This window comes from Budorcas taxicolor, chromosome 18, assembly GCF_023091745.1.
Source record: "Budorcas taxicolor isolate Tak-1 chromosome 18, Takin1.1, whole genome shotgun sequence".
Classification (NCBI taxonomy): domain Eukaryota; kingdom Metazoa; phylum Chordata; class Mammalia; order Artiodactyla; family Bovidae; genus Budorcas; species Budorcas taxicolor.
In genome coordinates, this window is record NC_068927.1 from 3563030 (window position 1) to 3590770 (window position 27741).

Genomic DNA, 27741 nt, shown 5'->3' on the forward strand with positions numbered 1-27741 from the left:
TTTCATATGCACTGAATGTACCAATACACAAAACCATTACGGACAGTGAGCAAAATGAATTTGAAGCAAGCAGATTTTCTTTTTCCTTCGCTTTTTGGGTTGGTAAATTTTTAATGCCCAGGTGTTAGCTAGAGTATTGGGAATCAGCCGTCTCAAACACCGTTTGATTAAAATTTTGTCCCACAGACTTATGTGGCAACAGCACTTACAGGAATCTAACCCAAAATCACTGCAGATGGTGACTGCAGCCATGAAATTAAAAGACGCTTACTTCTTGGAAGAAAATTATGACCAACCTAAATAGCATATTCAAAAGCAGAGACATTACTTTGCCAACAAAGGTCCGTCTGGTCAAGGCTATAGTTTTTCCAGTGGTCATGTATGGATGTGAGAGTTGGACTGAGCTGAGAAGAATTGATGCTTTTGAACTGTGGTGTTGGAGAAGACTCTTTAGAGTCCCTCGGACTGCAAGGAGATCCAACCAGTCCGTCCTAAAGGAGATCAGCCCTGGGTGTTCTTTGGAAGGAATGATGCTAAAGCTGAAACTCCAGTACTTTGGCCACCTCATGCAGAGTTGACTCATTGGAAAAGACTCTGATGCTGGGAGGGATTGGGGGCAGGAGGAGAAGGGGACGACAGAAGATGAGGTGGCTGGATGGCATCACCGACTCGATGGACGTGAGTTTGCGTGAACTCTGGGGGATGGTGATGGACAGGGAGGCCTGGCGTGCTGCAATTCATGGGGTCGCAAAGAGTCGGACACGACTGGGCGACTGAACTGGAACTGAACCCTGAAAAATACTCAACGAGGATGCTGGGGAAATGTGTTCCAGGTAGAATATCAGAGACAAAGAGCAAGTAGGTTTGTGGAATGAAAAGAGTTTCTGGAATGATGACAAGAATCAGCGATGAAGTTGGTAGGAGGCTGATGAAAAAGGACCAAGTGGAGCAGCTTAATGAGCAAATGAGTTCATTCGAGGGAACACCCCATTCTGGTGTGACTTTTAGAGTTAGCTTTGTCTGGGCTAGAATCCCGGCTGTCTCACATAAGCATTCTATGATTGGGAGCATTTTTTAAAAGGAATAAAAATGTATATATTGGGCTTTAAGAAGAGGTAAAATAAGAAAAAAAGATAAAATAAGGATTAAGTGTTGACAGTTTAACTGGGATCAAACAAGATCTCTTTCCTTGTTACTTCACTAGAAGGAAGCTGGGCAATTTCTCTGAAACCTGAGAAATGAATCCCTACTTCTCCCACTATGCCACTAATGCACCACAACAAATTAATTTCAAATAATAGTGGGCTCTACGTGGAATTTTACTTGTAAAGTGTAAGTAAAAATGTTTCGAAAAGGGTAAAGCAGTTCCTGCAGTCCTCTTCTTGCCAGGATTCTTTTTCTCCAACACTTTTTACAGTGTTAATTTGGAGAAGATTCTTTTGGACCCTGCAGATGAGAATGTGCTGGAAGAAAAAAGTAAATATGCCTATGGCAGGCCATGACCTACATCTCATTATGTGAGAAGCAACCCTGGGACTCTTTTGCCAAATTATATTGATCACAGGAGTAAAAGCAGTTAAAGAACCTTTAAGTTTAATGAGTTTAAAGATAAATCATCAAAGATGCAGGGCTGTATACAATAGAATTCACTTGTGCAAACAAAACAAACACAAATATGCTTGTACATGCTATAGAAAATGTATAATACACACACAAAAGTGGTATCAGTGGCTGCTTCTACTGAGAGGCTCTAAAGTCTGGGCTGGGAGGAAACTGCATACAGTTCATCCTATGAAAGTTATTTTTCATGTGCATGTTTTCCTTTTAAAATTGCATTTCAGACAAACAGGAAAAGGAATTCTGTAACAGACAACAGTTATGATTGAAATGAAGCCCCTGCATTGCCATCCCAAGAGACACTCCCCTGAATTTTAGTGTTTATCTTCCCCATAAATGCTTTTAGTGTGTATAGATTTTTCTTAAAAACAAACTTAACAAGCCTCAGGATTCTAGACTTTCCTATGTCCACCTTCAACACCTACACAGTGTGAGACTCCTGCTAAGAAGGAAACTAGTTTCCAAAGTAGGGCATGGAGCGAGGAATCCAGGGATTTTAAATTCAATCGCCTGCATCCTGCCTCCTCTGACATCATGGTAAACACACCCATCTCACGGTTCGAGGATTCAACATCACAAGGTTAAGAGCCTTCTGCCCAGTGCCTGGTCTGTGGCGAACGTTTGATTAAATACCAGCTATTATTATTATTCCTACTCCCCACCGCCCACCCCCCGCCCCCCGCCCCCGTTGGGGGGGTCGGGAGAAGGAGACACCTAAATACGGGAAAGAGGCTCTCACACCTACGCTCAGAGATACTCACATCACGCACAGGCAGAGCAAGCCGAAAGCGCCCTAAGGCGCGGCCACGTACCCGGCCAGCAGCCCCGGCCATCGCCACTCAGCATGGCGGTTACCTCTGCCAACTGCCGCTCACAGCCAGAGCCTCATTGGCTGATGCATGGAAGCCGGTCCCACCAGCCAATCAGAGGAGGGGGCAGCAAGCCTTGCGCCTGCGCACCTGGGTGCCTAAGTTTCCTTTGCTGTTTAGTTCAGTTCAGTCGCCCAGTCGTGTCCGACTCTTTGAGACCCCATGAATCGCAGCACGCCAGACCTCCCTGTCCATCACCAACTCCCGGAGTTCACTCAGACTCACGTCCATCGAGTCAGTGATGCCATCCAGCCATCTCATCCTCTGTCGTCCCCTTCTTCTGCCCCCAATCCCTCCCAGCATCAGAGTCTTTTCCAATGAGTCAACTCTTCGCATGAGGTGGCCAAAGTACTGGAGTTTCAGCTTTAGCATCATTCCTTCCAAAGAAATCCCAAGGCTGATCTCCTTTAGGATGGACTGGTTGGATCTCCTTGCAGTCCAAGGGACTCTCAAGAGTCTTCTCCAACACCACAGTTCAAAAGCATCAATTCTTCGGCGCTCAGCTTTCTTCACAGTCCAACTCTCACATCCATACGTGACCACTGGAAAAACCATAGCCTTGACCAGACGGACCTTTGTTGGCAAAGAAATGTCTCTGCTTTTGAATATGCTATCTAGGTTGGTCATAACTTTCCTTCCAAGGAGTAAGCGTCTTTTAATTTCATAGCTGCAGTCACCATCTGCAGTGATTTGGGAGCCCCAAAAGTAAAGGCTGACACTGTTTCCACCTCTGCTGTTACTGGCAGGTAATAAAGTAACTCTTTGTAAAGGGTTGTGAGATTCAGTATCTACTGCATGCTCAATGCTCAATAGATGTTAGGTGTGATGATGGTTATTAATCCTTTGTTGTCAAGTTAAGTGACTTTTTACTAGCTTTTGAGCTTGACCTTCTATCTGTGTTTGTTGTTTAGTCGCTAAGTCAACTGACTGGCTCTACTGCAACCCCTTGGAATGCTGCCCACCAGGCTCCTCTGTCCAAGGTATTTCCCAGGCAAAAATTCTGGAGTGGTTGCCATTTTCTTCTCCAGGGGATCTTCCTGACCCAGGTATTGAACACGGGTCTCCTGCATTACAGGCGGATTCTTTACCACTGAGCCATCTAGGAAGCCCCAGTAGTATTCTCTTTTACACAAAAATGTTACAGGAAGAGGGACTCCTTCTAGGGCTGGAAAGGGGGGTCTTGCCTAACACTCAGAAATGAATTGTCCAAGGAGACCTATGTGCTTACGAGGTAAGAGACTTTATTGGGAAGGGGTGCCGGGGTGGGGAGCAGGGGATGCAAACCCAGAAGAACTGCTCTGCCAAGTCTCAGGTTTTATGGTGAGGGAATTAATTTCCTGTTTGTCTTTGGCCACTAATTCTGTCTTAGAGTCCTTTCTGGATTGTGCAGGCATTATTCAGCCAAGATGGATGCCAGCAAGAAGGATTCTGGGAGGTGGTAGGACACGTGGTGTCTCCTTTTGACTTTTCCCTAATTCTTCCGGTTGGTGGGGGCTTGTTAGTTCCCTGTTCCTTATCAGGACCTCTTGTCATTAAATACTCACTCAAATGGTTACTACAGTGCCTGGCCAGGGTGGGTGGTTTCAGTCAATGTTTCCCCTAACAAAAAGGATAAAATTTTTCTGTAATATTGAGACCAAACAGGAACCTGTGGGGCCATCCTGGGCACACAAGCCTTTGTAGGAACTAGGCTTCATTTAGTCTCCTTGACCCTCCCTGAATTCCAAAGGGTAGATTCAAACATTTGCTAATCAGGGAAGGGAGGGACTGTGGAAACAAGAGAAGAGCAGTCTAGAAACAATAGTGCAGTTTTTGGGTAAGGTCCTGGTTCCTCCTCAAGGACTATGCATACAGTATCTTTTAGTTCTCGGGCAGGAACTAAGTCCCTCCCCTGCCCACCCCCCACCCCCAACTTCAGCTTGGGCATAAAATTCTTAGAACACCACCCTGTTACCACTAACCGATCAGAAGGGAGTCACACACCCTGCAGCCCTCACCCCAAATTTTGTCATAAAAAACTCCCCCAGACCATCAGGGAGTTTGGGGGTTTTAAGCACCATCTACCTGTTCTCCTTGCTTGTCCCTGCAGTTAACCTTTCTCTGCTCTAGATTCCCACGTTTTGAGTTGTTTGGCCTCACTGTGCAGTGGGCATGCAAACTTGTGTTCTCCTAACCTATCTTTAGGGATGACCAGCACAATTTTATATTCTTATGTTTAGATATACAAGCTGATGTAGGTTAATATTGGAGATGACGCTGGGAAAGACTGAAGGCAGGAGAAGGGGATGACAGAGGATGATGAGATGGTTGGAAGGCATCACTGATTCGATAGACATGAGTTTGAGCAAGCTCCAGGAGTTGGTGAGGGACAGGGAAGCCTGGCATGCTGCAGTCCACGGGGTCACAAAGAGTTGGACGTGACTGAGTGACTGAACTGACTGAGACTCAGGGCGAGAGAGAGAGAGGGAGAGAGGGAGAGGGAGAGAGGGAGAGAGAGAGAGAGTCACTGAGTCACACCCTTTTGGAAGTTTGAATTACTTTTAAGGGGCATTTCTTCCCGGTTTTCTGGGTTTCCTTTGGCCAGTGATTTTGATTCATCTGATTCACAATCCATATTTTGTGTATCTCAGGATCCTTCCCTGTGTGCTCATGCATCTCTTAGCCAAGATGGACTTTACAGAAAAGGCGTATGGGTAGAAAACATCCCTTGACATAATTCCTCTTTGACGTCCAAGGAACCTTTTTTGCACGTTAGTGGTCAGGGAGTTCTCTTGACTGTGAAAATAAGAAGTATGTATCTGGGTAGGACCCAGCCTCCTTCCTTCATTGTCCCACTATGCTTGTCTTGGAGTTTCGGTCGTTATGGAATGAATCTCCAATTGCTTTATCCTGGGGCTGGTGGGGGCGGTGGCGGTGGTGGGGGGCCGCGAGGGGGGGGTCGCGGGGGCAGGCATCTACCTCCTGTCTCAGAGGTTAAGATCATGGGTTTTGGAGTTACACACACACAGGTTTGAATATTGGCTCTTTAACTTTTTCAGTGTGTACCTAGGCAAAACAGTTACCTCATCTCTAAATAGGATGCCAATTGATCTGCCTCATACACAGTCGAAAAATTAAGCAAAATATAGTCAAAGCTTTGGTTTTTCCAGCAGTCCTGTACCGATGTGAGAGTTGGACCATAAGGAAGACTGAGCGGTGAAGAACTGATGCTTTTGAGAGTTCCCTGGACAGCAAGGAGATCAAACTAGTCAATCCTAAAGGAACTCAACCCTGAATATTCATTGGAAGCTGATGCTGAAGCTCGAATACTATGGCCACCTGATGTGAAGAGCTGACTCACTGGAATAGACCTTGATACTGGCAAAGATTAAGGGCAGGAGGAGAAGGGGGCAACAGAGAGTGAGTTGGCATCACCTACCCAATCGACAGGAATTTGAGCAAATTCCAGGAGATAGTGAAGGACAGGAAAGCCTGGTGTGCTGCAGTCCATGCGGTCGCAAGGAGTCAGCACAACTGAGCAACTGAACAGTAAAAAGGAAATGTTTACTAATGCTTTGCATATAAATATTAACTATTATTTTTCAAAGGCAAATGGAAGACCAGAGGCCAATTTAATTGTCTCTCAAAGAGTAAGTTATTTCTTCCACACCAAATCAAAGGTCTGACAAGGACAAGCGTGTCCACTGGCATAACATATCAGAATCCGCATACCATTCTATAACAACACAACGAACACAACTAGATGCTAAGAGCTGTGACCTCTACCAAACACACGTCACTGTCTCCCCTCATCAGCCAAATCAACCACTAGGACCTATCCTGTGTGCTCAATTGTGTCCCACTCTTTGCGACCCCATGGGCTGTAACTCGCCAGGCTCCTCTGTCCATGGGGATTCTTCAGGCAGAAACACTGTTGTGGGTTGCCATGCTCTCCTCCAGGGGATCTCCCCAACCCAGGGATCGAACCGAGGTCTCCCGCACCGCAGGCTGATTCTTGATCGTCTGAGGCACCAGGGAAGCCCACGACTTAATCTTAAGGATACTGAAATGTCGGTTTCCAGCAGTCCGCAACCTTACTCGTCACGTGATGGGCCCCAATCCCTTCTTTCCCTTCCATTGCGTCAGCCAGAAGTAGAGCCGCCTTCCCAGGAATCAACGAAGAAGCTGATACGTACTCCAGTTGACTGGCATGTGGCTTGACCAATAACGTCTCGGGAAGGCAAGGCGCGGCGAGGCACTTTCCCCTGCGCTCTCTGGTTGGACGGGGCGGTGCGTGCTGCAGGCTGCCGGGGCTTGAGGCCCGTGCCACTGCGCGTCTGTGGGAACAGGTAACCGAGGGTCCCGGGCAGTGGGCTCTGAGGGAGGAGTCAGGAACTGCGACCCCGGGAGAAGCAGACTGGACTGAGAGAGTTCTGCCGCGCCGAGATAGCGGCTGGGCCCGGCGTCTGGTCCCTGGGCCAGGTCCTGTGAGGCCTCTGGTACCCGGGCCCGGGCCGGAACCGAGGCTGAGGCGGCCGCTGGGCGACCCTGCCGCCAGGAAGTGGCTTTTTGTCAGACCCCTGGAACGCTGGGGTGACTTTGGCCTTGGGTGGCCTTGCTGAGGACCGAGACCCTGGAGGGATCATCGTGGTCGCCGACTCCCGATCCCAGGCGGAGGTTTTATATGCCCTGGTTTTAATCCCCTAGGGGCGGGCGGGGTTGCCTGGTAGCGTGGTCAGGACGGATAGGATCAGGCTGTGTGAGCCGTTCCCTCAGTTGTCCGCGCCCGCCCCCTAGTTCTTGATGGTAGCTAAGTAACTGATTCTAGTGCAGGCCCTCCTGGAGGCACTTGCCATGCCCCGTCACATTCAGCGATTACTTTCTGTCAGTCTGTTTCCGCTGTGCTTTAAGTTCATCCGCAATTCGCTCTTAAAGGATTCCTATAGCATGAAATACTTAGCAACCACTGTACTGGATGCTGAGAACATTCCCGTAGTGAAGAGCAAAACCTCCATTCATGATTCCCACTGGGCTGGAACTTACAGCCTCTTGGGGAGATGGACATCAAGCCCTCAAATGCATGTGGAAATTATGGCAGAAGGCTCCTGGGGCTCTGAAACTAAAACAGGGAAAATCTGATCAAGAAGGAGAGGCCTTCCTTAAATAAATCTCTTTGAAGTTGAGATACCAACAATGAGAAATTAGGAAAAGGCAAAGAGGGGAATAGGGTAATCAGCTTACTTGGTAAATGAAGAGCATATTAGAAAGGTCCAGTGGGTGGAACCTTAAACCCAGAGGCTGCAGCTCCTGCTGGGGTATGGAATCTGGTCTCCTCTGTGCTACTTCCGTATCCAGTGTAACCTTCCTGTATATTTATATTGAATAAGTGAATGAGTTGTGGTGATACAGCCTTTAATAGTCCCAGCCTCCATAGGGCTTTACATCAATGTATTGGCTCCTTTTATATCATACTGCAGTTACTTCTGGGTATGACTGTCTCCCCATTAAGGGTGTAGACTCTCATTCATCTTGGTTCCCAGCATATAGTATGGATTCGGTATGTTGAAAGAGTAAGCAGAGATGGCAAATCCATATGTCATCTGGAATGGAACTGTTCGTTTTTCTCTGGCACATTTAGAGGAGGAGCAACGAACATTGTACAACAGCTATGATGCTGTTGCTCCGTCGGAGTTAGCACCTTGCATTCATTGTTGCCACCATTATTAAGATGCATTGAGCCATGTTGAGGAGGGTCGAGGGGGAATGTGGTGTGACAGAGTTTCTAGAAACTGTAGCCTTGACTCCTTGGCATCAACAGAAAGTCCTCAGCTATGGAAATTTTAGTCAGTTCTTTGACTCAGAGGCCTTTTTGTTTGAATAATGGGTTGATTGAGTTGTGAATAAATCAATTGAAATTGTGATTAGACGTAAAATCTGTGAGTCACAATCTCATCATGTTTGCTGTATACATCTTTCTTGTATCTTCCTCCTAAGAAGGAAGAAAACTTTGAGGTAAGGGATGTAAAGTAATAGTATCCAGTTTACCAGTTGCTTCCAAATACAGGAGGCGTTTTGAACCACACACCCCAGGTGTAGGCAGGATAGGTACTACTGTTTTATAAGAAGGGAAACAAGTGTAGGACAGAGTGACTTTAAAGGTTAGAGCTAGGTCTAAGGTTAGAGACATTTTAGATAATATTGTGAATGAGATGGTTCCTTATTTTTCCAGACAGCCAGATCTGTATGGCAGTACAGCCCCATGCCACTTCTCTCTCACCCGCCTGTCAGAGAAGCCATGTGATATCTATGAAAGAGGTTGGAAACTGTAAATCTGTTTCAGTTCCTGATTTCCCCCTCTTCTGAGTCCCTTTCTCTTGCACAGATTCTGAGCTCCGCCTCCGTACTGCAGCTGCAGCATCCTCACTCCCAGCAGTCTAACAGCTGGGAGGACAGCGGTTTCCCTGTTGGCTTCTGGAACTGGGTTGAGGCAGGTGTATCCCTGCCACTTGCAGATAGTCTCTTTTACAGATAAGCCCATCTCCAGGTCCGTTGTTGCTGGCAACAGCCTCCCCAAGATGGTCAGGCCAAACCTGGAGGCTCTGGCTTTGGCGATAGTGAAACTTGGCACAGTTCTAGACATGTGGGTGAAGACAGAGCTGGAAGGTTCCTATCGAGTACAGGCCTCTTGATGGTGAAGTAAAGTAGCTCCCTTAAAGACTTGGAGCTTGGACTGGAACCCAGGTCTTCTCCTGAGCCTCCCCTATCCCCAGTGGACTTTGCTGCTAGACCATGAGGTTTTATTCTCATTTCCTAATTCCTGACCTAGGGCTTGGCACAGTGGGTGCTCCATACATTTCTGCAGTGAATAAATGCCTGAAGAAACCACCTCCTAGTCCACTTACTGTGTTGGTGTAGTGAACTTGAGGTTGGCCCTGGAAGGAAGAGCATATGCAGCTGTCTGCTAGTGCAGCACGCTTTGCCTCGATGATAGTTTTACCCTTGGACACTACAACATAGAAGTTGTAGGATCACACAGCTCACCCATGTCCTGCTTTGACTTGGCCTGAGAAGCTAGGAGTCTTGTCTAATGCTTACTTATCTCTTAGTTTCACTTCCCCTCATTTCTTTCATTTTTTCCTTTGGTTAGTTCCCTAGGGTTATTTTCAAGATGGACTCAACCCTAACAGCAGGTGAAATCCGGCAGCGTTTTATAGATTTCTTCAAGAGAAATGAACACACCTATGTTCACTCATCTGCCACCATCCCTTTGGACGATCCCACTTTGCTCTTTGCCAACGCAGGCATGAACCAGGTAAGGTTTCCCCCTTCCCCTTGCCTTTTTGTTCACGTAGGAGGCAGCAAAGCAACCCTGAAGTCCTACAGAATCCCCGTTCTGTCACTTTCTGTGTAGTCCTTACGTTGTTGAACTTCCATTTCTTTGTGTGTGAAAAGAGAAAAAATAATAGTGCCTGTCTTTAGGTTGCAATGAGGAGTCAATAAAGTATTGCACTAAAAGTGTTTACCATAGGGACTTACCTACCTGATGGTCCAGTGGTTTAGACTCCACATTTCCGCTGCAAGGGGCTTGGGTGAGGCCAAAAAAAAAAGGTTTAGCATAGTATTTGAAGTAGGTACTTGAACATTAGCTATTGTTATTTTTAATTATGATGAGAGACCCTGATACTCATGGATTAACCTTGTATGTCTCTCAAGGAAAATACAGCCTGCATCTAGTCTGTAATGTTTTGCCGTTTTTTTTTTTTTTTTTTCCTTCCTAAGGAAAAAGCTGTGTTTTATTAGAATCAGAGTCTGGGTTAATCTTGCTGAGCCCTGAAGAGACTTGTTAACTCAGGTGTTGTGGTTCTCCTTCATCTTCTTATTGTCCTTGTATTTTTCTTTATAAAATAAGTCAGTTCTCAGAATTCTTTTAAGGCTTTGCTTTCATTCCCATTCTAGGCCATGCACTGTTTTATTGATTTTTAATTTTTTCTTGAAGCTACTGCCACCAGTGTCAATTTGGATCTACTGCTAAAGAAACTTAGTGGGGCAATTGACCTATAAAAGATACTTGAAAGTTTTATTTTAGGAGACAAGAGTTTTCTCTTGAAATAGTGGGAGCATCACAAGTTGATAAAGGTGTTTCAATATGCCTGTGACATGAAAAACTGTTTAATTAGTTGGAAGTGGCTTCAGGTTAGTTGGTGCCCTCAGGGCTTTCCTTTGGAGGTTCTCTGGGTGCCCCACTTAGCTCAATGGGCCCACCAGCCATTAGGATGACCCTCTCTGGGATAAGCTGACATTTTCTTTTGTCCCAGGTCTCTTCTCTGGCTTTGAAAAGTGGCAGCAATGGAAACATTTTCCACCTTGTGTAATGTGAACTATGAAATTATAAAAGTGTTTTCCATTATGTGTGTGAATCCCAGGCATACACCTGGAATTGAGGGTGCTAATTTTAGGTGGATTCTTTCAAGGTGGTGGGTTTTCTGGAACACTGAAACAGTTCTCTTCTACTTAGGCATACCTAGGCTTTGTCTTCTCCCACATGAACTGACTGTACGTGGCAGAAGGACCACAAAGTCCAAGGTTGATAAACATTCCCTGAATAACCGTAACTAGTAGACTGCATGTAGCACCTCCTATACACCAGGCACTGTTCTGTGTCTTACATACACTAACACATTTGATGCTCACTCCGTACCATCCCACTGAGGCACTGAAGGCTCGGGTAAAACTGCTTAAGCTCATGAGACTGGTAAATGCTGGAGCATGGATTTGAACTCACAGAGAGTCATTTGTTTAACTTATGTGCTCTGTTGTTTAGTTGCTAAGTCATCTCCAACTCTTTGAGATCCCATAGACTGTAGCCTGCCAGGCTCCTCTGTCAGTGGGATTTACCAGGAAAGCATACTGGAGGGGGTTGCCGTTTCCTTCTCCAGGGATTGAACCTGGGTCTTCTCAATGGCAGGCAGATTCTTTACCACTGAGCCACCATGGAAGCCCCTTACCTGTTCTACTGCCTCTTAATCAGAAATACCTTTTTTTTTTTCCTTGATTGTTTGTACATTTTGAGTTAATATGTGTTAGGCATCTGCTTGTTCTATCCAGGTGCTGGTTATACAGAGCTAAGTAAGATAGTTTTTCCTTTAAGGAGTTTGTGGGCTAGTGCGGGACTATCCAGTAGAACTTTCTGCAATGATGGTAATTCTGTAACTAATCACACATCAGCCAGGTGTGATTATGGAGCTAGTATGACCTAGTTGTGCTGATTCTACTCCTTTAAAAGGTCTCAAAAATTTTTTTTCCTTATCACCTTTACTACCAAGCCACCACATCAGGTTTGGAACAAATTCTTCTAGAAAGATGGTATGACTTGACTGTCAGAGACTTAAGAGGAAGCACTGGTTTCACTGCATCAACCTTGACCGTTATCCTAGATCTGGCAGGGCTTTCTGTCTCCCAATTGGTGTTATTGGCATTGATGGGAATCTTTAGAGAACTAGGGCCAGGGGGCGCTGCTGCAGCCCACGGGACCACCTGCCTCTGGTAAGTTTCGGTTCTGCAGGCTGATCATCTCTGGAAATGGACAGTTCAATGTGTGGTCTCTTCCTGCCAGCATCCAACCACCTGATATATCTGCAGCTCTTTAAAAGTTGAAATGTTCCTTTTCTTTTTTAGTTCAAACCCATCTTTCTGAATACTATTGACCCATCTCACCCTATGGCAAAGCTGAGCAGAGCTGCCAACACTCAGAAATGCATCCGGGCTGGCGGCAAACACAATGACCTGGACGACGTAGGCAAGGATGTCTATCATCACACCTTCTTTGAGATGCTGGGCTCCTGGTCCTTTGGAGATTACTTCAAGGTAAGTTCAAAGAGGAGATCTGTTGGCATTTTGAGATTCAGAAGTGAAGGACATTTCTTAATTCTAAGACTTCCTGAAAGCAGTGCCTGTAATTTTATGATTTCAGTTTACATTTGGATTTCTTGTATAAGTTGATCCTGAATTTGACTAGTTATGGTGAAGACACTGCTTTGGCCCTCTTCTATTCATACTAAATAGATTTTGGTTTGGTCACATTCCACATCTTTTTGATCTTGTTGTAGGAACTGGCATGTAAGATGGCTCTAGAACTTCTTACCCAAGAGTTTGGCATTCCAGTTGAAAGACTCTACGTTACTTACTTTGGTGGGGACGAAGCAGCTGGCTTAGAACCAGACCTGGAGTGCAGGCAGATCTGGCAAAACTTGGGGTAAGAATGCAGCTTGCATGTTGAGAGTATGAGTATGAAAAAATAAAATGATTCCTCCTCTCAGTGCCAGAGTGGGGTCTTAGGACTTGGAGTGCATTGCCATTTCCTATGGAGAAGGCGATGGCACCCCACTCCAGTACTCTTGCCTGGAAAATCCCATGGACAGAGGAGCCTGGTAGGCTGTGGTCCATGGGGTTGCGAAGAGTTGGACACGACTGAGCGACTTCACTTTCACTTTTCACTTTCATGCATTGGAGAAAGAAATGGCAACCCACTCCAGTGTTCTTGCCTGGAGAATCCCAGGGATGGGGGAGCCTGGTGGGCTGCCGTCTGTGGGGTCACACAGAGTTGGACACGACTGAAGTGACTTAGCAGCAGCAGCAGCCATTTCCTATTTTATGGTGTGAATTGGGAGGTGGAGCTGCTTGGGAGTAATTATCTTTTGCTGCATCCACTGTTTTCTTAGTAGGTTTACTTGATCATTCTGTTGTTGAAAGCCAACATGAAGAGGCATAGGGAGGTGACTTTAAATGATATGCAGCTTTTTAAAAAACTGTCATAATTGTCCTCATTTATGAAAATGAAGGAACATTTGCAAAGAAATTTGTTTAATTCTATGCATATTCAGCATAAACATTTTCACTTTTATGTGTTTCTTTCTCAGCTTATCTAGATATTTGCATATTTTCACTTAGTTGCGATCATAACATGTGTATTTTATATTCTGTTGTAGTGACTCTTGAATCACATTGTGCTTCTTTAGCAGGATTTGATGCAGGCTTGGCATTAGTAATCGCCAAAGAGTGAGCTCTCTTTCTAGAAATGCATAAGGATCTCCTTTTCTCAGGGATGCAAATCTGTGCAGAATCCTGTCGCTGGCTGTAACTGGGCCTTTCTTCCCGCTCTGTGCAGGCTGGATGACAGCAGAATCCTCCCCGGCAACATGAAGGATAACTTCTGGGAGATGGGTGACACGGGCCCATGTGGTCCCTGCAGTGAGATCCACTATGACCGCGTTGGTGGTCGGGATGCAGCGCACCTCGTCAACCAGGATGACCCCAACGTGCTGGAGATCTGGAACCTTGTGTTCATCCAGTATAACAGGTCGCCTTGGGGTCCTGAACTGTTCCTGTTAAGAGCAGCAGCTTTCCTCAAGCTGAGTAGAGCAAGAGGAACTCAGAGCGCATGGTTGTCTTCTCATCCCGTCTTTGGGGCCAGTGGGCCAGTGCTAAAGCCATAATTTGCTATAACTTGAACTGCTGTTCTAAAGTTCATTTCCTTGAAGCTTCCCTCACTCTGTAATGGATCCCAGATTATTTCTTCCCTTTTCCTCTGCACTCCCTTCTTCCCACCAAAATAGGCAGAAGCCAGTGGCAGTCACAGCCTACAGACAGCTAAGTGAGTTTTACCCAGCAGGGAGAGGTGGCAGCTGGAGTCTGTGTTTCAACTTCCTCTTTCTGGATCTTGCAGGGAAACCGATGGCATTCTGAAACCTCTTCCCAAGAAAAGCATTGACACAGGGATGGGCCTGGAGCGACTGGTGTCCGTGCTGCAGAATAAGATGTCCAACTATGACACTGACCTTTTCGTCCCTTATTTTGAAGCCATCCAGAAGGTACCGGTCCTATTGCAGACTTGTGTGGAGGTTTCCAGGCTGGCTGTTAGTTCTGTCAAAAATAAAACAATTGTATGCTTTGCCATGTAAGGGCACCTGTGACCTTCTGCCAGCTTTATTGTTAATAACACAGTGTTCTGAAGAAGCACAAGGCATTGTGATTTATTGGGTGCGGGGGCCTGGTTAGAGGCTCTTCACTCTTTTTCTTGGGATTACAGGATCTGGCTAGATGCTCACCCTTTGTTCTTATCCACCCCCCACCCCTAAGTCCTCTGGAACCTTCTAGGGTAAGGCAGCACCAGAAGGGCCGCTTCCCAGTGAGCTGCCTCCTGGTTTTTATCTGCAGGGCACAGGTGCTCGGCCGTACACGGGGAAAGTGGGTGCGGAGGATGCTGACGGGATTGACATGGCCTACCGAGTGCTGGCTGACCACGCTCGGACCATCACTGTGGCCCTGTCCGATGGCGGCCGACCTGACAATACGGGGCGGGGGTAAGTGCGTTACACATGGCGCAGCGTTAGGACTGACACTGAGTTTTTGGCTCTGTGGAACTTAAAGCCACACTTCATTATTGCTTTATCTGTTATCTAGGTAGTTGGAGGGATTCTTTTTTTTTCCTTTTTTAGGAATAGAGGGAGTTTCAGCTCATTAAGCAGAGTTCACTGTTAAATCTTTACTGCCAAGTACAAGATGATAAGGGTTGTATTTAAGGTTGCCTGATAAGATATTGACAGGGGTAGGGTAGATACTAATTAACACAAGGCATCTTAATTATTGACAGGCAGGACCTGGTGTTGTGGGCATCAAGTCGGCCATCTGGTCTGTACTTCCTGCCTCCATCTCTGGTTCAGCAGAACAAGGCTGGAAGATAAACCAAGGTTACCCTTGATGTGTATTTGTGGATATGTAGTAACATCCACAAAACATGAGTTTTATGCTGGAATTAATGTTCATGACCTTGGGGGAATGCAAAAAAAAAAAAAAGCCTTAGGAGAGTCTCAAAGAGAGGCCTTTTGGTAGAATTCTAAAAGCCCTCTACAAAATGCTTGACTGGGAATGCTGTCTAGCAGGGTCTTGGGTTCTGCCTCTTACAGGTATGTGTTGAGACGGATTCTCCGCCGGGCTGTTCGATACTCTCATGAGAAGCTCAACGCCAGCAGGGGTTTCTTTGCTACGTTAGTAGACGTTGTTGTCCAGTCCCTGGTAGGTGTATTTCCTGCTTACCTCTTCTGTACTGAAGTGCATACCTTAGTTGGGGTAGGGTGGGCGTTGTCACGCTGTTAATGAGAATTTTTAGAAGAGTCATGGTATAATTCTTGTGTTTACTGGCCTCAAATCTGTGTTTCCCATTTGCCAGGGAGATGCGTTTCCTGAGCTGAAGAAGGACCCAGATATGGTGAAGGACGTCATTAATGAGGAAGAAGTGCAGTTTCTCAAGACGCTCAGCAGAGGGCGTCGTATCCTGGACAGGAAAATTCAGAGCCTGGGAGACAGCAAAACCATTCCTGGTAAGAACTGGTTTGTTCCTTTCTTCATCAGCCTGGTTCATCTTCCTGGAAGAGGCAAGCCCTTTCTCACAAACTTGACTGTAGACTCTTGTGTCTCCAAACGCTGAGCATAACCCGGTTAGACCACTTTGGTGTGAAATGGGGTTTAATAATAAGATTTTTAAAGTAATATATTATTGTGGCAAAGTACTCAAACAGTATAGAGGTAAAAAGTGAAAATCCTCTTTGACTCATTTTTCAGAAGTCACAATTCTTTGGAATTTTGCATATTACTAACCAGTCAGGACTTTTCTCAATTTGCATACAGATGTATATAGGGATGTGTGTGCTCAGGAGTAAAAATGGGAACAAACAGTATACAATGTTTTACAAGTTTATTTTTTACCTGACAGGAAAGTTAGTTCCAAAAGTTTTTACTCTTTATGGAAGTATAATGTACAGGGTGAAAGCCTGGTGTATTTCCCACAAACTGAACACACTTGTGTTCAGATTAGGAAACGGAGCTTTTCCAGGGATGCTTTGTGCTTCTCCCAGGTTGATTGCAAAAGATGTGATGGATTTTCTGATACAGAACCAAAACTGACTTGCATGGCTCTTTAATTCCTCCTGTCATTGCCACCTTCCTCCTGGAAGGGCTTGCAGTGGAAGAGAGGGAGGCTGTTTCTATCATTTTTTAATCTTTTAAAATTTATTTATTTTTAACGGGAGGACAGTTGTTCTATAGTACCGTGTTGTTTTCTGCCGTGCATCAGCCGTAAGCATACATGTGCACCTTGAACCTCCTCCCTCGTCCCTGTCACTCTTACCTGCCTCCTTGGTGCTGTGCAGGGGATACCGCTTGGCTCCTCTATGACACCTACGGGTTCCCCGTGGATCTCACTGCACTGATTGCTGAGGAGAAGGGGCTGGTGGTGGACATGGATGGCTTTGACGAGGAGAGGAAACTGGCCCAGGTAAAGTGTTTATGGTGTGAGCAAGAAACTCGGCGCCAAGCAAGGCAGGACTTGGCTGCAAAGCACGAATTTCCTCCCATTAAAGTTTTTGAAATTTCTGCTTTTCCCAAGACCAGTGAGTCTCAAGTGGGGGTGGTTTGGCAGTAATGTCTAGAGACATTTCTTGGGTTTCTCAGCTTAGGGGGCAAGTGCTGCTGCCACGTAGTGGGTCGAGGCCAAGCATGCTGCTCAGCCTCCTTCAGTGGACAGCCTCCCAGAGCAAGAGTTCCCGGCTCCAAATGTCATGGTGCTGAGATCAGAGAAACTCTGTTTCAGAGCTTTACATGGGGCATGGTTTAGCAATTTCGAGTCTTTCAGAGTTCTTTTTCTTTGACATTAAGGTAATTTGTGCTTATTTCTCTTGCTGGCAGCTGAAATCACAGGGCAAGGGAGCTGGTGGGGAGGACCTCATTATGCTGGACATTTATGCAATTGAAGAGCTCCGGGAAAAGGGTCTGGAGGCAACGGATGATTCCCCGAAGTACAGTTACCATTCGGACTCCAGTGGGACCTACGGTATGTTCATTTGCTCATCTGGGGTGGTTTTCAAGCCATGCGTCTCAAGATTGGGGACCCAAAATATCCATGGTAGCCTCACCTGTAGCACTCTGTGGTCATGTTAGGTAATTTTATACTCAGAGAGGCCCTTTGTGATTAACTTTCTGTCTCTTTTATTTTGGAATAATTATAGATTCACAGGATGTTGTAAAAAAATAAATTTAACTTGAGATCCCTTGTACCTTATATGCAGTTTTCACTAATTATATTAATAACATCTTGTTAGGAAACAAGGAAAATGATAATGACTGATAAAATTCATAATGGCTGTTGAATTTTGTATCAGAACAGTAGTGTTCTAAAGTTAAGACTGTTCAAATACATAGGCACTACATGTTTTTGCTTTCTTCTTCTTCTTTTTTTTAAATATTTGTTTATATGTCAGTGTTGAGTCTTAGTTGCAGCATTCCAGTCTTTAGTTGCAGTCTTTAGCTGCAGCATGTGGCTTCTTAGCTGTGGCATGGGAATCTGGCTCCTTGACCAGGGATTGAACCCGGGCCGCCTGCATTGGGAGTGCGGAGTCATAACCACTGGAGTGTCAGGAAGTCCTATGTTCCTTTTTTCACTCCAGCAGGGATTCCCGAATCTATCCAAGGAAGCCCACGAAATGAATGTATTCTTTATGAATTGACCTTGGAAAGGGAATTTATTACTGCTGTTAAATTCCTGCTTATCAAGTTCAAAAGCTGCTTATCAGCTTTCTGTTCAGTAGCTCCCATTTTCCCAGAATTGTCCCAATGTTTTCTCATATCCTGGGAAATCCCTTGGTCCCAAGCAAACCGGGTCAGTTGGTCACCCCTGAGTATTGTGTACAAAAAAGATCTTCAAGACCAAGATAGTCACAGTGGTGTGATCACTCACCTAGAGCCAGACATCCTGGAATGTGAAGTCAAGTGGGCCTTAGGAAGCATCACTACGAACAAAGCTAGTGGAGGTGATGGAATTCCAGTTCAGCTATTTTAAATCCTGAAAGATGATGCTGTGAAAGTGTTGCACTCAATATGCCAGCAAATTTGGAAAACTCAGCAGTGGCCACAGGATGGGAAACGGTCAGTTTTCATCCAGTCCCAAAGAAAGGCAATGCTAAAGAATGCTCAAACTACCACACAGTTGCACTCACCTCACATGCTAGTAAAGTCATGCTCAAAATTCTTCAAGCCAGGCTTCAGCAATACGTGATCTGTGAACTTCCAGATGTTCAAGCTGGTTTTAGAAAAGGCAGAGGAACCAGAGATCAGATTGCCAACATCCGCTGGATCATGGAAAAAGCAAAAGAGTTCCAGAAAAACATCTATTTCTGCTTTATTGACTATGCCAAAGCCTTTGACTGTGTGGATCACAAGAAACTGTGGAAAATTCTGAAAGAGATGGGAATACCAGACCACCTGACCTGCCTCTTGAGAAACCTATATGCAGGTCAGGAAGCAACAGTTAGAACTGGACATGGAACAACAGACTGGTTCCAACTAGGGAAAGGAGTACGTCAAGGCTGTATATTGTCACCCTGCTTATTTAACTTATATGCAGAGTACATCATGAGAAACGCTGGACTGGAAGAAGCACAAGCTGGAATCAAGATTGCCAGGAGAAATATCAATAACCTCAGATATGCAGATGACACCACCCTTATGGCAGAAAGTGAAGAGGAACTAAAAAGCCTTTTGATGAAAGTGAAAGAGGAGAGTGAAAAAGTTGGCTTAAAGCTCAACATTCAGAAAACGAAGATCATGGTATCTGGTCCCATCACTTCATGGGAAATAGATGGGGAAACAGTGTCAGACTTTATTTTTAGGGGCTCCAAAATCACTGCAGATAGTGATTGCAGCCATGAAATTAAAAGACGCTTACTCCTTGGAAGGAAAGTTATGACCAACCTAGAGAGCACATTCAAAAGCAGAGACATTACTTCGCCAACAAAGGTCCGTCTGGTCAAGGCTATGGTTTTTCCAGTGGTCACGTATGGATGTGAAAGTTGGACTGTGAAGAAAGCTGAGTACTGAAGAATTGATGCTTTTGAACTGTGGTGTTGGAGAAGACTCTTGAGAGTCCCTTGGACTATAAGGAGATCCAGCCAGTCCGCTCTGAAGATCAGCCCTGGGATTTCTGTGGAAGGACTGATGCTGAAGCTGAAACTCCAGTACTTTGGCCACCTCATGCGAAGAGTTGACTCATTGGAAAAGACTCTGATGCTGGGAGGGATTGGGGGCAGGAGGAGATGGGGACGACAGAGGATGATATGGCTGGATGGCATCACTGACTCGATGGACGTGAGTTTGAGTGAACTCCGGGAGTTGGTGATGGACAGGGAGGCCTGGCGTGCTGCGATTCATGGGGTCGCAAAGAGTCAGACACGACTGAGCGACTGAACTGAACTGAACTGAACTGAGTATTGCGCTCTCCAGTAGACCAGCATGTTAAGCCCTTTTGTGGAGCCTACTGGCTGGCTTCCAACAGAACAGTAGGCAGTTAGGACCTCAGGAGAGTTTGAGAAATAGAATCCAGCACAGTCCAGCTGAGAGTGTGAGAGGGAAATCATCTTCTGTGTTTTTCCCCTTGTGCACAGTGTTTGAGAGCGCAGTGGCTACAGTGATGGCTCTGCGCCGGGACAAGATGTTCGTGGAAGAAGTGTTCACGGGCCAGGAGTGTGGAGTGGTGCTGGACAAGACCTGTTTCTACGCTGAGCAGGGAGGGCAGATCTACGACGAAGGGTACCTGGTGAAGATCGACGACAGCAGCGAAGACGTGAGCCAGCAGTTCCTCCTCGCTAGCTGGGGGGCGGGCGGCCAACCACGGCCTGCACCGCGACAGCCACTCTGGCGGCTGGGTGCCCCCCGGGCCTGAGGGGCAGACACCACCGCTCTTCGGGCTGTCCCACGGCCAGTGTTTCTGAAGCCATGGGCGCTGCTGCTTGCGCTGTGTGGCTTCATCACCGTCAGCTCCCCTCACAGCAGGGTCCTTGCAGCCAGGCTGCTTAGTGATCCTCAGGCCCTCCAGGCTCCCCTCAGAAATAAGGAGAGCCAGCTCTGACGGAGGAGGGTGGGGAACGGGACGGGATCCTCATCCAAGATGCGGCCCATCGCTTGGCCACTGTAGGCTCTGTGGTTTTGGATGAGTTCCCAGACGGGTGGACTTGAGTTTCCTTACCCTGGCTTTAATTCTCTAAGATGCTCCCCAATGGAGTGTGTGTGTACACGTATACATCTATTACATATTTAAAGTGCTGTGTGTATGTAATAATATAACGGGTGTATGATGGCTTGTATGTATGTTAATGTACATACATATATATATGTCATAATGTTATGTGTATAACATGCAAAGAGAGAATCCATATATATGTTTATCTGCGTTTGCATGTATACATACCCATACGTGTGTACACACACACACACACTTGGATTTATTGAGTTAGTTGTTTATTGGTCTCCTCCTTGACTCTTAGAAAACTGAGTTCACAGTGAAGAACACTCAGGTCCGAGGAGGGTATGTGCTGCACATAGGAACACTCTACGGCAGCCTGAAAGTGGGGGACCAGGTCCGGCTGTTTATTGATGAGGTGAGTTGCTTTATGCTAGTCAGCACTGGATAGGATTACTGATCCTCTCCCTCCCCCTTTTAAAAAGAAGTCAGCTTTATGGAGGGATAACTGGCATGTAGAATTATAAGACATTTAAAGTGTACGTCATGGTGATTTGATACGTCATGAAAAGAATTCCTCTTCCTCTGGCTTTAAATTGGTCCATCATTATTATCCCTTCTAAGTGAAATTATAAATAAGTAATTACAAGTAAGGTGCAGGAGTAAATTTTATGAGGGCTATAACTGAAATTTAAATCTTAACGTCCCAAGTAAGACCACGGTGATTGAGTTGAGATCCTGTAGCTTCGTTTTCATGGATTGCCTTTCTCCAGCTTTACCTCAAATACTTCAGGAGCCAAGGAGCCCATATTAAGAAACAGTTTCTAATGCAGGTGCCAGAGCTCCAAAATAATAGTAGCATAAAACAAAGCGGAAATGTGCTTTTCACCTGAAAGTCCACACTGATGCAGAGACCCTCCGCACAAAGTCAGAGGGCCTTGCTCTTCTTTGTTTGCTGTTCTTCCACCATTCCTGGGTGTTGCTCTTGATTTCATGTTCCAGAAAGGTTGCTGTCAGATCCATTCTCCAGACCAGGGGTTGGTGAGCTTTTCTGGTTAATTGCCCGCATGCATGTGTGCATATGCAGTTACTCAGTCATGTCTGACTTTTTGCGACCCCATGCCCCACAGACTGTAGCCTGCCAGACTCCTCTGTCCACGGAGATTTTCCAGGCAAGAATACTGGAGTGGGGTGCCATTTCCTCCTCCAGCGGATCTTCCCAACCCAGGGATCGAACCCATGGGTTTCTTGCATCTCCTGCATTGGCAGGTGGATTCTTTACTGCTGAGCCACCTGGGAAGTTCTTGTAAAGTGCCAGATAGTAAATATTTTTGGTTTTCTGAACCATACAGTCTCCATCACAACTGCTGTTGTGGCACAAAAGCACTGTAGACAGCATGTAGACACACAGGTGGGCTGTGTTCTGGTAATAGAAACGGACCGCAGGATGGATCTGGCCCACAGGCCGTAACTTGCCACCTCCTGTTGTAGATGGTGGGAAGGGAGGGGCGGGGTTGTGTTCCTTCCCTTGAGGGGGAATGTGGTCCCTTCTCACTGACTGGAATTGACTCTCCTGGCCACAGTTAGCTGTGAGGGACGCTGTAGGCTTTCTTCTGCACAGCCATATGTCCAGCTAAAGCCTTTAGGACTTGGGAAGAAGGGGAGAGTGGGTGTTGGGGACCGACCAGCGGTCCACCACCGACCTCTCCACTAGCCTGCTCTGCCCCGTGCAGCCCCGAAGAAGGCCTGTCATGAGCAACCACACGGCCACTCACATCCTGAACTTCGCCCTGCGCTCTGTGCTGGGGGAGGCCGACCAGAGAGGCTCCCTAGTTGCGCCTGACCGCCTTCGCTTTGACTTCACTGCCAAGGGAGCCATGTCCACCCAGCAGATCAAGAGGGCTGAGGAGATCGCAAATGAGATGATCAAGGCAGCCAAGGTCGGTTGGATTACACATGAACTGAGTCATGAGCTTCTCTCCTTCCTGCACCATTTATGGAGCCGCTGCCGCCCGAGTGCTCTCCCTCTATTGAACCATATTCTGTCCTGTGAACACACGTGCTTATCACAGTGCTTCTCAGCTGCACTGGGTAGGGGGCAGTGCTAGTGTTCAGTGAGGGGTCTCTGCTCAACCTCCTCCTCAGGACAACCAGAGCCCTTCTAGTTATGTCTGGTTTATGTATAGCAGCATATCCATTTCAGATTTGGTGCATGGTTTAACAAAATAGTTGGAAATTCCTATTTTGAGCTCCTTGACTTTACATATGGGGCTTTATTCTGGGACATGATCAGCACAGCCAGGATCAGAAACCAGAGCCCTGCCTGTAAGACCGCAGTCTCCCTGCTTGCTACTGCACCCCCAGAGAAGATCTTTTCCCAGCTGATTTTCCTGTCCTTTTTCCTTGGCAGCTGGTCTATACCGAGGATTGTTCTCTGGCAGCAGCTAAAGCCATCCAGGGCCTGCGGGCTGTGTTTGATGAGACCTACCCTGACCCTGTGCGAGTCGTCTCCATTGGGGTCCCAGTGTCTGAGCTGCTGGACGACCCCTCCGGTCCTGCTGGCTCGCTCACTTCTGTTGAGTTCTGTGGGGGAACGTGAGTACCTCGGGGGCAGTGGCGGACCTGCCTCTTACTAATTTGGGTTCCCTCGGAGGGTGTGGGTCATGGGCTAGACCAGCTCTTGTTTGTCTGAGGTTGAAGAAGAGTCCTCAGAAATGCAGGTGCCAAGCAGCTCTCTCAGAAGCCAGCGTCTTTGTGCTCCCATCACACCCCTCGGTGTCTGACATTGACTTTACTGAGTGTATGGGGAAACACTCTTCTTAGGAGGAGAAAGTGAAAATGTCACCTTAACCCTTACCTCACGACTGTTTGCTCTGGTTCCCTGGACAGATGACAAGAGAAGCCTGGGAATTCATGATTCAGCAGGGCCGTGGCGTGTCTGACCTGGTCTTAGCTTCTTTCCATCCCCAGGGCCTCATATAGTTCCCTTTGTCAGCTGAAGGCGCATCTGGGGAATTAATAACCCCATTGTCTCAGAGCCCCTATGTTAGGCCGCACAGTAGACCTGACTCAGTTTGGCTGTGGGCCGTCACTTGTTTCTGCCAACTTGAAGATCTCTGTATCCCTTGAGGTCTTTCTGGAACAGTCTGGTGGCCTGGGAAATTCCTGCTTCCAAAGGAATCGTGGGGAAAAGAACATTCCTAAGGCCACAGTGGACCCATCCAGGGCCTCCTGTGAGTCTGACAGGTGGATGGCAGGTGGGGATTGGGGTCAGGGTCCTTGTGGATGACACAGTAAATGAGCATTTGAGGTGAGGTTCTCTGAGCGGTGCGGTTTTTGAAGGGATTGTGGTAATATTTTAAAGGTAATCCACCGACACTCTCAGAAGGGACAGAAGACAATTGTCCTGTGAGGGAGAATTTTCTGCATCTAATGTATGAGAAAACAGGCTCAGAGAAGTGGCTCCTTGCTTGGTGTCAGCTCCAGCCAGGCCTCCTCTGACTGCCTTGCCCTTCCTGGCCAGAGCTGTACCCCGACTAAACATGAAGGGCCTTTTCCCCTGTTCCCTGAGGAAGCTTCCCCGGGAGCTGCCACCTCCTAGGGCTCCTGCTCCCAGCTGAGGGCTCCCAGGTTGGGGGAGGACCATGAACTTTGCTTTCTGCCATGCAGACACCTGCAGAATTCAAGTCACGCAGGAGTGTTCGTGATCGTGAGTGAAGAAGCTATTGCCAAGGGCATCCGGAGGATAGTTGCTGTTACAGGGGCTGAAGCCCAGAAGGTGAGTGGATGAGGCTGGTCTGTGGGTCCAGGCTGTGAATCCACAGGGCAGCTGGTCACGTGGCTGCTGTGGTCAGACTCGGAGGTCCAGCACACCCTCCAAACATCCTCCAGTTACTCGTGACTGGGAGGAGAAAGCCACCATTACGTGAGACTTCCTAGCTATCTTTTAATCTGTTAAAATGCAGGTAAGCTCTGCTGTCATGCGTTCATGTCCAGGAGGGAGGCCGTGTTTTCCCGTGTTCCCCATGCCCCTGACAGTTTGCCGCCTCTCCCTGGGGGCATGTACCTAGTTTGAGACGCCTGGAGTAGGGGGGTCAATTGCTCTGGGCATGGGGACTGGAGCTCACGCCTGACACATGCTGAGGGTTGAGGAGTGGTCATTTCATGGGTGCAAAGGGCTGATGCGTGAGTTCTTGGTCACCCGTGAGCCCCAGATCCACTGGCCAGGTGTGTGAGGAAGGTGCTCCCTTCTGGGGCATGAGGCTGCAGACACCTGCTCCCTGAAGGAATAGAAAGGTCTGATGTTCTGGGGGCGTGTTGTGTCAGAGCCTGCCACAGTTTACTGGCAGAATTGTGAAGTTCAAGGTTCCCTGACCCAGAGTTTACAACTCTGGTTGTCCTCGCAGGCCCTCAGGAAAGCGGAGAGCCTGAAGAAATCTCTCTGTGTTATGGAGGCCAAAGTGAAGGCCCAGACCGCGCCGAACAAGGACGTGCAGAGAGAGATCGCGGACCTTGGGGAGGTAGGGCGGCCTCCCTCCACAGGTCGTGGTTCTCAGGGCCGTGGGCGTTGGGACTGACTGCTGATGTCTGGCAGCCTGGCAGAGGGGCTCTGTGGACCCTGGAACCTGCCTGCTGCCCCTGTTGCTGATGGCAGGAGAGCCCCTTCCAAGCACTAGTGGGCACTGGAGTTGAGGGCTTTGGGAGAGGTCCTGTGGGTGCCCACTTTCTACAGGTCTCCTGGTTTCAAGTCACTTTATGAGCATTTTATGATTTTGTGTCTCTGAGACCTGGGTTCAATCCCTGGGTGGGGAAGATCGTCTGGAGAAGGGCATGGCCACCCACTCCAGTATTCTTGCCTGGAGAATCCCGTGGACAGAGGAGCCTGGTGGGCTACAGTCCATGGGGTCGCGAAGGGTCAGACATGACTGAGCAACTAACACTTTCACTTTCTCCTTCTGGACACTGGTTGGGGGACTTTGGTGTTCAAAGCCAGAAGGGTGGGATGGGCTGGGCTCACATCCTAGCTCCTGATTGTCCAGATCCCAGTGGTATTTCTGTTCTGTTTCCAGGCCCTGGCCACTGCCATCATCCCTCAGTGGCAAAAGGATGAATTCCGGGAGAATCTCAAGTCCCTGAAGAAGGTCATGGATGACCTAGACCGGGCTAGCAAAGCCGACGTGCAGAAGCGGGTGGGTCTCGGCAGTGCGGGTGGGAGGAGGATTCGCCCAGCAGAGGCTGTGCAGGCTGCGGTCTGGGGGTCTGGGCCTCTGACCTGGGGCCTCTCTCTGGCCTTCCTTCCGTGCAGGTGTTGGAGAAGACGAAGCAGCTCATCGACAGCAGCCCCAACCAGCCCCTGGTCATCCTGGAGGTGGAGAGCGGCGCCTCGGCCAAGGCACGCTGGGCAGCGCCCCGCGCTTCCTTTTGCCCTCTGCTGCGCTCCTCCCCGCGGGCTCCCCTCAGCCCTCTGGGGGCTGGTGTGTGCCCTGTGGCTCTGAGCCGAGGAGCTGCTTGAGGGCCCACCCTCCGGGACTGAGCTGGACTGAGCCGCGGCAGGAGCCGGTGCTGGGAGAGCTGGGCTCCTGGAGGTGGATGGCCAGCCTGAGCCCTGTGCTGGGCCCTCATCCAGGCTCCAGGACCAGCACCTGCTCTTACAAGGGGGAGGGGTGGGGCACCCCGAGAACTGAGTCCTGCAAACACGCTGCACTTGAGAGCGTGGCCCCCTTTCCCAGCGCCACGGCCTGACGCCAGCTTCTCCCCACAGGCTCTGAACGAGGCCTTGAAGCTCTTTAAGATGCATTCCCCCCAGACGTCCGCCATGCTCTTCACAGTGGATAACGAGGCCGGCAGGATCACCTGCTTGTGTCAGGTCCCCCAGGTCAGAGCGCCCTGCAGTCTTGCTCGGGCAGCCCTGTGCTTGTGGGAGGTGATGTCCGTAGCTCTTCTCAGGGAGCCTGATTTTTCTTCGTTGTTTGCCAAGACGTGTGTGTGTGTCTGTATGCATGTGCGTGCGTGTGTGCGTGAATGCAGCCTGCTGGAGATGCCGGTCTGTTGCCCGCCTGTCATCCCTAGTGCCCCTCAGTCTCATGCCCTCCCCCCTGGTGCATACGTTTTACGTGTGTGTGTGTGTGTCTGTGTGTGTGTGCGTGTGTGCATGTGTGTGTGTCTGTGTGTGTGCGTGCGTGCATGCAGCCTGCTGGAGATGCCGTTCTGTTGCCCACCTGTCACCTCCCTAGTGCCCTCAGCCTCAGGCCCTCCCCCCCAGTGCATACGTTTAACCCTGCTGGCTTTGCTGCTCCGTATGTGTTGCCCTGACTGTGGTACCAGCTGTGTGATCTCAGCCCTGGCGGCATCCCTCGGGGCAGGATTGGGTGTCTGGCTCCAGCCCTCTCCTTGTCTGCCCTAATCCCGTTCTCCACCCTGACTCCCGCTCCGCCTTCCTGTCTTCTAGAATGCAGCCAACCGGGGCCTGAAGGCCAGTGAGTGGGTGCAGCAGGTGTCAGGCCTGATGGATGGCAAAGGCGGTGGCAAAGATGTGTCTGCTCAGGCCACGGGCAAGAATGTGGGCTGCCTGCAGGAGGCGCTGCAGCTGGCCACCTCCTTTGCCCAGCTGCGCCTGGGAGATGTGAAGAACTGAGAGGGAAGGGCAGGTCCGCCAGGAGGCATCTCCCCCCGCTCCCCGACCCAGGCATACCCATCCAGCCAGGAGCTCTCCTTCCATCACAAGGACGTTTGAATCTTGAGACCTTTAAACAGTCCCGTCTGTCCTAACCCAGCAGTAACCAGAACTTCACCTGAGAGCCAGCCTGTGACTCAACGCCCATGTTACATTTCTGCCCTGAGCACATCCGTGCCATCCACCTAGAACTACTACCCCAGGATTGCTTTTTCATCATCACTCTTGTGTCTGTAGAGAGTTCTTTGCAGACTCAGTGCTATGGGCCTCAAGGGAAGAATCATTTTTTGCTGCAGAGAATAAAAAGGCCACGTGCAATACTTGATACAATACTGCCACGTGATTTTTTCACTCCTCCTCCCTTCTCACCCTCCCCCCGTGATAACTTGTGTTTCCCTGGGTGTCTGTAGACTAGTGGCTGTGGTTCCAACTGGTTTCTGGTTGCGGTCCTTGCTGAGTCCAGCCCCAGACCCCTGAACTTTGAGAATAATGGTGCCTGGATTTGCGTCAAAACATCTATGGGGATGGCTCACAGAATA

At 48.2% G+C, this 27741-nt stretch overlaps 1 protein-coding gene across 1 annotated transcript; it reads left to right on the forward strand.

The window, feature by feature from the left end:
- The first annotated feature begins 6725 nt into the window (after positions 1 to 6725).
- On the forward strand, positions 6726 to 27526 carry AARS1 (alanyl-tRNA synthetase 1). The gene is made up of 21 exons (XM_052655411.1): positions 6726 to 6814; positions 9613 to 9777; positions 12141 to 12329; positions 12572 to 12717; positions 13630 to 13821; positions 14188 to 14332; positions 14679 to 14824; positions 15428 to 15536; positions 15691 to 15841; positions 16670 to 16794; positions 17205 to 17349; positions 19955 to 20133; positions 20834 to 20947; positions 22263 to 22469; positions 22940 to 23124; positions 24199 to 24307; positions 24936 to 25049; positions 25599 to 25718; positions 25835 to 25921; positions 26291 to 26404; positions 26978 to 27526. The coding sequence occupies exons 2-21, from the start codon at positions 9634 to 9636 to the stop codon at positions 27161 to 27163; spliced, it is 2907 nt and encodes a 968-aa protein (XP_052511371.1). The 5' UTR covers positions 6726 to 6814; positions 9613 to 9633; the 3' UTR covers positions 27164 to 27526.
- The last annotated feature ends 215 nt before the right edge of the window (positions 27527 to 27741 follow it).